The sequence below is a fragment of the Pelophylax lessonae genome, assembly GCF_965119305.1.
Source record: "Pelophylax lessonae genome assembly, chromosome: 1".
NCBI lineage: Eukaryota > Metazoa > Chordata > Amphibia > Anura > Ranidae > Pelophylax > Pelophylax lessonae.
The window spans coordinates 282559291-282572329 of record NC_138768.1 but is presented as its reverse complement, the minus strand read 5'-3'; the positions used below and the strand labels follow the sequence as shown (position 1 = coordinate 282572329).

The 13039-nt window shown below is 45.7% G+C and overlaps 1 protein-coding gene across 1 annotated transcript in view; it reads left to right on the top strand.

The window, feature by feature from the left end:
* The window catches only part of HSCB (HscB mitochondrial iron-sulfur cluster cochaperone), a 33102-nt gene extending 20363 nt beyond the window's left edge, over nucleotides 1-12739 (top strand). The window contains exon 6 of the mRNA XM_082253287.1: nucleotides 12298-12739. Within this exon, the coding sequence (XP_082109413.1) occupies nucleotides 12298-12386 (89 nt within the window). The 3' untranslated portion in view covers nucleotides 12387-12739. The remainder of the gene's footprint in view (nucleotides 1-12297) is intronic.
* The last annotated feature ends 300 nt before the right edge of the window (nucleotides 12740-13039 follow it).

Here is a 13039-nt window from a genome sequence, read left to right as displayed (position 1 = left end):
AAAAGCGCACTCTACCAGGTCTTTGAGTACGTCTTGGGCTTTCCGGCATCAGGCTTCTGTGGCCCAGGTGTGTAGGGCGGCGACTTGGTCGTCCGTTCACACCTTCTCAAAGTTTTATAAGGTGGATGTTCAGGCATCGGCCGATGCCTCCTTTGGCCATAAAGTTCTCAGTGCGGCAGTGCCTTAGGGACCCTTGTTTTTGGGTCCTTGGCTGTTGGGGTGTTTTTACCTCTGGGTTACTTGTTTTTCCTGGGTTGTTGCTCCTGTTGAGCACGTTTTCCTGTTGCCCAGTTGGTTCTCTTACTGTGTGTAAGGTTCCTTTCTCTGATGTGGGTACTGCATTGCTTTTTCTGCGGCTGCGTCTCCCACCCCTCAGGTCTACACTGCTTTGGGACATCCCATTGGTGAAGACTTGTGAGTGGGCGGCGACTGTCGAAGGACGTAAGAGAAAACGGAATTTTTGTAAAATCTTACCGTAAAATTCCTTTCTCTGAGTCCTCCGACAGTCGCCGCCCCCCGCCCCTCTTTTGGGGTTTTTGTGTACTCTTACTGCTATGCTACCAAACTGAGTTGGGAATGCTGGTGCAGGGAGGTATTGACTGAGGGGACAGCCCCTAGGGGTGTGTCTATGCTAAAAGCTTTTGTTATTAACAAATCTTGTGCCTAGCTACTCCTGCGGAGCAAAGGTCAATACCCATTGGTGAAAACTTGTGAGTGGGCGGCGACTGTCGGAGGACTCAGAGAAAGGAATTTTACGGTAAGATTTTACAAAAATTCCGTTATTTCCGTGTAAAGAAAATCACTCCTATTTCAGAAGTAAAAAACTAGCATTTCACAGTACAATCCACAGCCATGGCCTACACAGCTCCACCTAGTCCCAGTGTGATTACATCACTGCCCACCTCACACGTAGCGCCCAATGGGTTTTCTCAAAGGTTCAGGCTAGTGGACTGCATCACGCTTCCTGTTTTTTATGCAGCCCAGTTTCCATGGTAACTGCCACCGGCCATTGCCACAATACCGGAGCCTCACAGATCTTATTAAATTTGATGCAAGCTATCCAAGCAGACCATGTATTCTCCTCCAAGCTGATAACCTTACTGCTAATATCGAAAATGCAGTGATATGTGAGCTATCTATACACATGGAGCTGCCTCTATCACATGCTCTGTATAAATGTGTGTACTAGCCCCATCTAGTGGTTTTATAGCATATAGCCCCACGTACTCCATATTGGACTCGCATAGCTTCTCAGGGATCCTCAAACTACGGCCCTCCAGCTGTTGTGGAACTACACATCCCATGAGGCATTGTAAAACTCTGACATTCACAGACATGACTAGGCATGATGGGAATTGTAGTTCCTGAACAACTGGAGGGCCATAGTTTGAGGACCCCCTGTTCTAAATGAAGCATAAAAAATCTAGATCACCCTTTTAATATACAGTGGGTACGGAAAGTATTCAGACCCCCTTAAATTTTTCACTCTTTGTTATATTGCAGCCATTTGCTAAAATCATTTAGGTTCATTCTTCTTCCTCATGAATGTACACATAGCACCCCATACTGACAGAAAAACACAGAATTGTTGACATTGTTGCAGATTTATTAAAAAAGAAAAACTGAAATATCACATGGTCCTAAGTATTCAGACCCTTTGCTCAGTATTTAGTAGAAGCCCCCTTTTGATCTAATACAGCCAGGAGTCTTTTTGGGAAAGATGCAACAAGTCTTTCACACCTGGATTTGGGGATCCTCTGCCATTCCTCCTTGCAGATCCTCTCCAGTTCTGTCAGGTTGGATGGTAAACGTTGGTGGACAGCCATTTTTAGGTCTCTCCAGAGATGCTCAATTGGGTTTAAGTCAGGGCTCTGGCTGGGCCATTCAAGAACAGTCACGGAGTTGTTGTGAAGCCACTCCTTCGTTATTTTAGCTGTGCGCTTAGGGTCGTTGTCTTGTTGGAAGGTAAACCTTCGGCCCAGTCTGAGGTCCAGAGCACTCTGGAGAAGGCTTTTGTCCAGGATATCCCTGTACTTGGCCGCATTCATCTTTCCCTCGATTGCAACCAGTCGTCCTGTCCCTGCAGCTGAAAAACACCCCCACAGCATGATGCTCCATGCGGGCTTTCATGTGTCTTACACTGAGGAGAGGCTTCCATCGGGCCACTCTGCCATAAAGCCCCGACTGGTGGAGGGCTGCAGTGATGGTCCTGACTGCATCTCTGGAGCTCAGCCACAGTGATCTTTTGGTTCTTCTTTACCTCTCTCACCAAGGCTCTTCTCCCCCGATAGCTCAGTTTGGCCGGACGGCCAGCTCTAGGAAGGGTTCTGGTCGTCCCAAACGTCTTCCATTTGAGGATTTTGGAGGCCACTGTGCTCTTAGGAACCTTAAGTGCAGCAGAAATCTTTTTGTAACCTTGGCCAGATCTGTGCCTTGCCACAATTCTGTCTCTGAGCTCTTCAGGCAGTTCCTTTGACCTCATGATTCTCATTTGCTCTGACATGCATTGTGATCTGGAAGGTCTTATATAGACAGGTGTGTGGCTTTCCTAATCAAGTCCAATCAGTATAATCAAACACAGCTGGACTCAAATGAAGGAGTAGAACCATCTCAAGGATGATCCGAAGAAATGGAAAGCACCTGAGTTAAATATGAGTGTCACAGCAAAGGGTCTGAATACTTAGGACCATGTGATATTTAATAAATCTGCAACAATGTCAACAATTCTGTGTTTTTCTGTCAGTATGGGGTGCTATGTGTACATTCATGAGGAAGAAGAATGAACTTAAATGATTTTAGCAAATGGCTGCAATATAACAAAGAGTGAAAAATTTAAGGGGGTCTGAATACTTTCCGTGCCCACTGTATGTAACCCTACCATTGGATCCTTCTGTTACTAAACTGTGTATATAAAAATATTGTACCAATACTGACATTAACCACTTGCCGACCGCCGCACGACTATCTACGTCGGCGGTCAGCCCCTCACAGGCAAAGTGACGTAGGGCTACGTCACTAGCTTGTGAGGGTCTAGGGAGCGAGCGCGCGCCCCCGCTCCCGAGTGGTCACGGACCCCCCCCCGCGCGTGTGACCGGCGGACCCGATGTCCGCCGGCCACTCTGCGATCGGCGGGGGAGAGGGAGAAAGTCAGGCAGCTTGTGTAAACAAGCTGCCTGTCATTCTCCTCGCTGTATGAGAGCTGATCATCTGGATCTACTATGTAGATCCGTTGATCACTCTGCATACAGCTGAAGCCCCAGCCAATCACAGTTAGAATCACGCCCCTAGGGACACACACAGCCCCTCCCTCTCAAATAAAGTTAACCCCTTCACTACCAGTGTATTTTTACAGTAACAGTGCATATGTATAGCACTGATTACTGTAGAAATGTCACTGGTAACCCCAAAAGTGTCAAAAATGTCAGTCAAGGGTCCGATCTGTCCGCCGCAATGTCGCAGTACCGCAAAAAAAATCGCAGATCGCCGCCATTACGCGTTAAAAAAAAAAAACAACAAAAATGACAAAAATCTTTCCCTTAGTTAGTAAACGCAATAACTTTTGCGCAAACCAATCAAAATACGCTTTTTGCTATTTTTTTTACCAAACATAGGTAGCATAAAACAAATTGGCCGAAAATTTAAAAAAATTTTGATTTTTACATTTTTTTTTTGGGGGAATTTCATATAAAAAAAAGGGAAAAATATTGCTATTTTTGCAAAATGGACGCTCTTTTTTTGTTTATAGCGCGTGATCAAAAAATCGCACAGGTGATCAAATACCTCCAAAAGAAAGCTCTGTTTGTGGGAAAAAAAGGACGCCAAATTCGTTTAGGTACAGCGTCGCACGACCGCGCAATTCTCCGTTAAAGTCACGCAGTGCCGAATCGCAAAATACCCCCTGGTCGGAATGGGGGTAAAATCTTCCGGGGCTTAAGTGGTTAAAAAAATTTAGGAGGAACAAAAAATAGTTACTCCAGACTGATCTACAAATTTGCTAATAAAACGGTTCAAAGCAAATTAAATTAATGTTAAGTCCTCCAGGGGTAAGTACTTTTGTTTTTTTATGGATCCACCGTGATTCTCTCTGGCTAATTTTTCGCACAAAATTCCCTCCTCTCCAATGTCTGCTCACTTTTTCTAGGCCCCAGAAAGCCATCTGGCTGGGGTCCCGATTATGTACCATCTTAAAGTGCTTTGAGACACTGATTTTCAAAACCTGCTCTGATGTTCACAAATTCTGGTTGCTAGGCTCCTTGATGTGCATCCAACATATTGTAGTCCACAGCTACACTCCATTATGTAGACCACTCCTTTGGACACACAGCAAATGAAATCCTTGATCTTAAAGCGGAGTTCCACCTAAAAAAACAAAAAAATACATAAAAATACCCCCGGGACAGTCAGGGCTAGTGCATTCCACAATGGATAGCCTCTGATCTGTCCCGGGTTGCACTTACCTGCAAGAAGAAATACTTACCTTGAAAATGTCTTCTCTAGCGCTGCCATCTCAGGTGTGGGCAGCTTGAAGCCAGCGCGATCCTCTTCTGCGTCCTCTTCGGTCCCACGATGCACTGCACCGGCCCCGCCGTCACTTCCGGGTCTGCAGCGTCATCCCTTCACAGCTTCTGGGCATGCCCAGAAGCTGTTTAGCAAGGTATGACGGCGCCTGCACCGGAACTGGCGTCGGGGCCGGTACAGGCGCATTGATTCCTGGGAGCGATGACGTTCAGCTCTCAGGAATCATTGCAAGCCAGGAAGTGACAACTCGCCGTGGCCGCCGAGGGGAGGAAGAGGAAGTAAGGTAAGTATATTATCTTCTAAACAAGGTAAGTAAAAAAATAAAAAAAAATTGGGATTATCCATTTGTTTTTCAGGTGACCCGGACCAAGAAGATGGAATGAACTTTCCTTTTCGGGTGGAATTCGGCTTTAATTTCTACTCCTGTGGTCTTAACAGTGAAACTTTTCTTTCTCCTTTGGTTCACCTTGGACGCTCTGTGTGCATAGTATTTTCTGCAGGTCAAAAAACCTAGCCCTGCAAAATTGAAGGAGGCCACTCTATTTCTCACTATGGGGGCTCTTTTGTATATGAATTTAGAATGCTCTGGGAGAACGGTTGATAATGTGATCTTACTTTTTTTCAGCACATGCCAGTGCTTTCTCAGTCTCTTCTTCTTTTTTTTTTTTTTTTTCTCTTTTGTCCACCGACGGATGTAGCTGCTGCTTTAAATCATAAACGGATGGGTAATAAGCCCCTCCCACTAGGAGTGACCAGGTAGAGCCAAAGGCTTTGACACGCCCAGGGGGGTGGGGTCCCTGAGTTATTACCCCTGGCCTCACCATTGCATCTTCAGTTTTAGCTGCCTGGTCTTAGGAGGGCAAGTCTCCCTCGCGTAAGTGAGATCCTTCCTTTTACAGCCCAGAAGCGTCTTTTTAGTGCGACCGTGTCGCAGAAAACCAAACAGACTTCGGGCGGAAAGGGATCTGGGAAACGGTGGGCTGGTAAGCCAAAATCCTCTGTCCTCAGCACCTCTAAGCAGACCCCCTTCTGCCTGAAGGGGCACCCCCACCCACTTCAGGGGTGGGGGGACATCTCCGTTTCTTCCCGGATCCTTGGACCTCACTGTTGCACAACAGGTGGGTCCACGAGGTAATTCGGTCCGGGTACAAGATAGAGTTTCGTTCCCATCCGCCAGACAGATTTTTTTCCCTCTAATCTTCAGCTGTCCCCAGACTGCCTTGCGGGGCTGCAGGAAGGAATTCAGGATATGCTGTCCCAAGGCGTGATTGTACCAGTCCCTCATCAGGAACGATTTCAAGGGTTCTATTCAAACCTGTTTACCGTTCCACGGAAGGAGGGCAAATTGCATCCAATCTTGGACCTCAAAACTCTGAATCGCTTTGTGCGCGTCCAGAAATTTCGCATGGAGTCCCTGCGGTCAGTGGTGGCGTTCTTGCATCAGGGGGACCTGCTGGCCTCGATCGATATCAAGGATGCCTATCTCCATGTCCCTATTTGCCAGGGTCATCAACGATTCCTTTGCGGTGGGCAAGGACTATTTACAATTGGTGGCGTTAACCGTTTGGTCTCACCTCTGCTCCCAGGGTCTTCACCAAGGTGTTAGCCCCTATCCTGGCTCTGCTAGGACAGAGAGGAATAGCGATTCTGGGGTGCCTGGACGATCTACTTCTCCGAGCGGACTCTTCTGTGACATTGGAATGGGATTTTGAGGTGACTATTCACACTCTGAAGCAGTTCGGTTGGAATCTCAACCTTCAGAAATCTGCCCTGGTTCCAACAACCAGACTGGAGTATCTAGGGATGATCCTAGATTCAGCTTCGGCAAAGGTATTTCTACCTCCTGTGAAGTTACAGAAGTTAAGGGAAGCGATTCTGTCACTGCTGGCTTGCGACCTGGTGTCTCTCAGATCTATGCAGGTGCTGGGCCTGATGGTGTCCTCCTTCGAGGCCGTACCATATGCTCAGGTCCACACAAGACTTTTGCAACAGGAGATCCTTGTCAAATGGGTCAAGGATCCTCCTATCCCTGGACAGTCTGATTAGTTTGAGTCGGAGATCCAAGGACTCCTTGAATTTGTGGCTCAGCTCTCCGAAATCTTCTCCACAGGAAATCCTTCCTTCCAGTATTCTGGACTGTAGTGACGACAGATGCCTCTGACCGTTTTGGGGGGGGGAGTGCTGGGCACCCTGAATGTTCAAGTGACTTTCGACGTTGAAAGAGTTCAAGCTCCCGATCAACGTTTTGGAACTGAGAGCAATCAAGTTGAGCCTGTTCCACTGGACGGACAATCTCAAGGGGTGTTCTGTCCGAGTCCAGTCCGACAATGTCACGGCCGTGGCATATATCAATCATCAAGGGGGCACCAGGAGTGCCCTGGAGGTTCTAGAGGTAGCCGAGATCCTGCGCTGGGCAGAGGACTATGTCCCAGTCCTATCCGCCGTGTACATTCCCAGCGTAGACAATTGGCAGGCGGACTACCCTGGATCAGGGAGAGTGCCAGTGGTCCCTGCATTCACAGGTGTTCCTCCAGCTGTGTCTCCAGTGGGGGACCTTGGATGTGGACCTGTTCGTCTCCAGACAAAACGGGAAAGTTTCAAAGTTTGTGGCTCGGTCCAGAGATCCTCTGGCCGACGCAGTAGACGCCCTGGTGGCTCCCTGGATCCAGTACGGGCTAATTTATGCGTTTCCTCCACTGAAACTTCTATCTCGCCTGCTATGCAGGGTCGAGTTGGAGGGGATTCCGGTAATTCTGATGGCTCCCGATTGGCCCCGGAGATCCTGGTACGCCGATGTGATTCGGCTGAATGTTGCATGGACACTTTCTCTGCGGGAAGATCTTCTATCTCGGGTCCGATCCTCCATCCTGCTTTACAGTCACTGGCTTTAACGGCTTGGCTGTTGAGAGCAAGGTGTTAAGGATGGGTCTGTCTGATTCTGTGATCCCTACCTTACTCAAGGCAAGGAAGTCCACTTCTCGGAAGATTTATCATCGTACGTGGAAAGCGTACATTGCTTGGTGCAAATAGCTGAAGCTGCATCCTAGATACTTTGCTCTCAGCAGGATCCTGACCTTTCTACAGAAAGGGGTTGACCAACGTTTGGCGTTGGGCACTCCTAAGCGTCAGATCTCGGCCTTGGCTGTGTACTTCCAACGCCCTTTGGCTACGCACTCTTTGATTTGTACTTTCTTCAAGGGGTTCGCCATTTGGCTCCCCCCCCAGGAGGTCTCCGTTACCTCCTTGGGACCTTTAATTTGGTTCTATTGGTTCTTCAGAAATCTCCTTTCAAGAACATGAGACCTAGTTCCTTGCTCGCCTTGTCGCAGAAAGTTGCCGTTTTGGTGGCTATAACCTCTGCGTGCAGGGTTTCTGAACTAGCGGTGCTATCTTGCCGCTCTCCTTATCTGGTAATACACAGGGATTAGGTAGTGTTACGGCCTAATCCGTTGTTTCTTCCTAAGGTGGTTTCAGACTTCCATCTGAATGAAGACATAGTGCTTCCGTCACTCTGTACAAAATCTTCACATCCTAAGGAAATTGCCTTGCATTGCTTTAAATGTGGCTCGGGCGATACGGGTGTATCTGGAGATTACTGAGTCCTTTCGTAAGTCGGAATATGGATGGACGCCGTAAGGGTCAGGCTGCAATCTGCGGCAACGGTCTCTTGATGGATCAGACAGATGGTGGTGAAGGCGTATTCTCTTAAGGGCAAGGTTCCTCCTTTCCCTGTCACAGCTCACTCTACGCGGGCGTTGAGTGCCTCTTGGGCTTTCCGCCATCAGGCGTCAGTGATGCAGGTTTGCAAGGCGGCCACTTGGTCATCTGTACATGCGTTCACCAAGTCTTACAGAGTGGATGTGTTTGCATCCTCGGATGCGTCCTTTGGCCGCAAGGATTTGCAGGCCGCCATTTAAGGAGCAGTCTACTTTTCCTTCTCCTTTTATGGTTTTGCTACAATTGAGCCCCAGTTGTTGCTTGTTGGGCTCCATGTTATATAGTTGGCTATGTTAGCCGTGGGAATTGCATTCTTTTAAGTTTGTCCTTTCCCCACCCCTCAGTGGTTACAGCTTTTGGACGTCCTATCCGTCTGTGATTTAAAGCAGCAGCTACGTCCGTCGGTGGACGAAAGAGTGTAACGGATCAGGGCCCCCCCGACCAGGTACCTCCGTTTGAAAGATGCTCCCCGAGGGACTCCAAGCACTCCATCAGACACCGTAAGCACTTCAGACTCCACGAACCGCCGCAGCTTGGTTAGGGTCTCGCAATCTCCTACCCACCCTGGACCTACGACAAGGCTCCAGGTTCCTATGGGTGAACCTCTCTTTCCCCAGAGAGTGCAGCAGAACAAGCTCTTATACAAGCTCTTACAAGAGCTCAGTGATTCTCTAAGGGAGTATGGAAGACCATAGCAATCCCTTGTAGCATATCCCCCAATAAGAGACAGAACTCTAGATTGAGGTTGAATGAACTCAGCACAACTTTATTGAACACGACTTATATACAGTTTTCACCCACAAAGTTACCACCCAGATGGACCTTGTTGAAGACTGAACATAATATTCACCATCCAATAGGAACAGAGTTTTACACTCTCATACAGTGTACAAAATATACAATGTGATACAATCCCCCCTCCCCCTTAGCATCTAATCCACATTCCTATAAGTTTCTCTTAAGACAGACAGAACAAAGGTGAGCTCATTAGCACACTTAACAATAGGTGACTGGAGAGCCACCTCAGACAGCCCGTCTCCTCAGAACTTCCTGGAATGACCATATTAGGAGTGGACTTCCTGTACCTTACAGTTTACAGGAATAAAGGTTTAGCTTCCAGGATAGAGGCAAGACTCCATTAGCCACATGCTTAGAGAAACACAAAGACACAAAAATGCATAACTCCCAGTCTACTGAACAGTCAACCCATCCCCAGATAGCCTGGATCTGAGTGCTCAACATATCCAAACCATTACTTATCCATCTTTAAATTCCAGTGACGGTGAATACTGTCACAAAGAGAAAATAGGATTTTTTACTTAACCGTAAAATCCATTTCTCTGAGTCCACCGACAGATGTAGCTCCCACCCCTCTTTTCTCTGAAGAGTTGGGTTTTGGTTATTATTCACTGCTTGAAACTAAACTGAAGATACAACGGTGAGGCCAGGAGTAATAACCCAGGGACCCTGCCCCCTGGGCTTGTCAAAGCCCTTGGCTCTACCTGCTCACTCCTTGTTCAAATGTTTTTTTTTTTCTTCTATACGGTTTCTTTTTAATCGAATGAATTGTCATCTGGGGATGTTCAATGGCCATAATTTTGTGATGACAGCTATCTCTAGGTATGTAACCTTTCGATCACATGCCTTTTTTAAAGGAATGTACGTGTGTTAAATCCTCTCCCCCTCTCTTTTTTTTTTTTTTTTTTTTTTTATTTTTTTTTTTTTATATCTCTAAATCTAAGAACTCCAGTTCCATATCACTCACTTTCCAATCCAGTACAAAATTTTTCTCATTGGCATTAAGTCGTTGTTTGAACTCTTCAAATTTTTTTGATCTCCTTCTCATACAAGCACTGTGTCATCTATGAAGTGCCAATAACACTTCAGCTCTGGTGGTGGTCTTGCAAAAATTGTTTCATATTCCCATTTCACCATAAAAATATTAGCGACACTCTGGGCAAATTATGCTCCCATCGCTATTCCGATCATCTGCTGGTAGTATTTAGATGTATGCCAAAAATAGTTATGGGTAAGCCCAAGTTCTAGGAATTTCAAAATTAAACTTCTTGTGTTTTCTTTTTGTAGATTGAGAAGGGATCAAGAACCCAACTCACTGCTTCTGCTTCTAGTGCTTGCTCATGGCCTTTAATAGTGTGCAATGAGTGAATATCAGCTGAGGCTAGTTTACACGTATCGACTTTCAGATTCTCTAATATTTGTATTATATGTCTGGAGTCTTTTAGAAAAGCGGAGCTGTGTATGCAGAGGATTGTATGTTGAAATGCTTGTTTTTTTACTTCTTAAATGTGAGTGGATTTTTATATGGAAATAAATACATTTTATCAGCGAATTGCACTATTCTTTTCCTCTTGCCTCCTATATGATTGACACCACACTGAGAGCTGCTGGGAGCCACGGATTTGCAGTGTACAGCCAGTGTGAGCGGTGCCACTTATACCACTGCAAGCACATATAGATCTCCTTTTAATTAGTGAGGTCCATTCAAGCAGGTGAGAAGACTCCCATAGGTGGAGTGAAGGGCACTGTGGTGATCAGAGGCAACTGCTCAAGTTTCTGGTGTATGGGACTGCACCCCTTTTTTATTATGGACATTGAATCATTTATTGATGGACTGTTTATATTTAAGAGAAAAGATGGACTCGCACTAATTTATTATAGATTGTTACACTGTTTTCGGATATTTATTTATGCACTATAATTTGAATGCACTTTATTGAAGGCGAGTGCTGCACTTTTTTGTGACTATATTTCCTCCAGTCCAGGTTTGTGCTCAGATACAGACTTTTGGTTATAGGGTTGGAGGAAGTATCCCTGGACTACAGTTGAAGTGACATCACAGCATTTTTTTGCTAAATCAAGGATGGGCAGTTAATTTTCCCAAGGGGCTACATTAGAAGCTGGGACTCTTGCAGTGTCCAAACCAATTAAGGCTAAACTTAATTGTGCTCAATATTCCATTTATCGCTGGGAGGAGAAACACTATGCACCTGCTGGAGATAGCTGGGTAATCTGAGCACTGTCGGGCACAAGAGGTATACCACAGAGAAGACCAATAAAAGCTTGATGTTCCCCTGCCCTGGGGAGAGCAACATTATGGGGTTGATTTACTAAAACTGTTCAAAATTTTGTGCAGCTCTGCATAAAAAACCTCAGCTTTCAGTTTTTTTTTTTTTTTCTGTCAAAGCTTAAATGAGCTGAAAGCAGAAGCTGATTGGTTTCAATGCACAGCTGCACCAGATTTTGCGCACTCCAGTTTTAGTAAATCAACCCCTGTGTGTAGATGTGCAATCTAAGTGCTGACAGGTTCAGCAGGATCGATGGATACAGAGAGAAGCTAGATGTACACTGGGGCTAGAACCAGCCCTTAGCAGAGTGGCAAGAGAGCCAAGCCTCTCTGCCCTGCAAATTGTAATTTCCCTCTCTCTTCCTACAGTTCTGCCTGCTCTACACAGTATGCACACAACCATCTGTCAGCATGCCTCTCTAAGCCCATCAGGTTCCAAGCTGGCAGGCTCAGAGAGGCATGCAGACACTGGAGGAACCGTGGGCCACACAGGGAGAGCCGCAGATTTAGCTGTTGCCAGCAGGCTGGTATTTACCCAGCTCTGCTCTAAGGAGTTTCTACAAGTCACTCTGTTGTAGTGGCAGATGGGATTTGTAGTATTTTCATTCACAGATCAATTTGAATAAAAGATGTTGCTCAGCAAGCAGAGCCATGCAGAGGTGCCAAATTTAAAATTACACTAGGTGCTCCAGGATGAACACCCACCGATTCAGTAGGAGGAGAAGGGGGTCTATGCAGACTGTGACTGTTTTGGAATACATGTATGTATGTATGTATTTGTAACATGAAATATGGTCAAAAAGGTGAACTTCACTTTTAAAGGATACTATTTATTTAGCGTGTCCCCTGTCCTTCTTTTTTTTTTCTTTAAATAATCCAGGCAGCTCCACCCTGTCATAGAAGAGGTTTGGCAGCAGCGCAAAATCTCTATTTGTTGTGGTAGTAGGTATAATTGCTACTTTTTTTTCTCTTTTTAGATGATCTTGAAGGCGCAAGGAAGTTCTTGACGAAAATGAAATACTATACGAATATTCTTGAGCAAGTAAAGAAGAAAATACTTCCATAACTGCTTTTCACCAACACCTGAAACTTAGAAAATGGAATAATATTTTCAAGCCTTACACTGCACTTATTGAAAACAGCATTAAGACTGTTTTAGCCCCTAATCACTGCCTGTAATGTATAGTATTTTTTGCTGATCTAGAAGATTATAATGGTACGTGTTAATGGTACACTCACTGTTCATGACAGATTTCAGTACTGTTGACTGGTTGATAAGCCACCTTTTGTAGTCAAATGGAACAGATCTGACTGTTGCTATGGGAGCAGGCGACTTGATATTGTGGCTGTTAAATGGTTGAGTGCCTAATCTCACTTTGTTGTGGAGGTGCGGGGTTTTTTATAATGCATGTTGTCACACTCTGATGTGTGTTGCATTAAGGCAGAAAACATAATGGACAAAAAGCTAACGTTCAGCATTTTTTTCAATGTAATGCACTACATGCACAGTAGTGTAATACCCTGCATGTTGTGGTACGCTGCAACACACATGCATCAGAAGTCTATTGCATTAGCATGTTGCGGTGACATCCATTTTGAATGGAACCCCAATGCTCTAATTCGTTAGAAAAACGCAATAGAATGAAAAATGTGCAAGTGTAAACGGGACCCTGATCTCTTAACTGTTAGGAGAGTGCCAATTTTATCATGGGCAATATT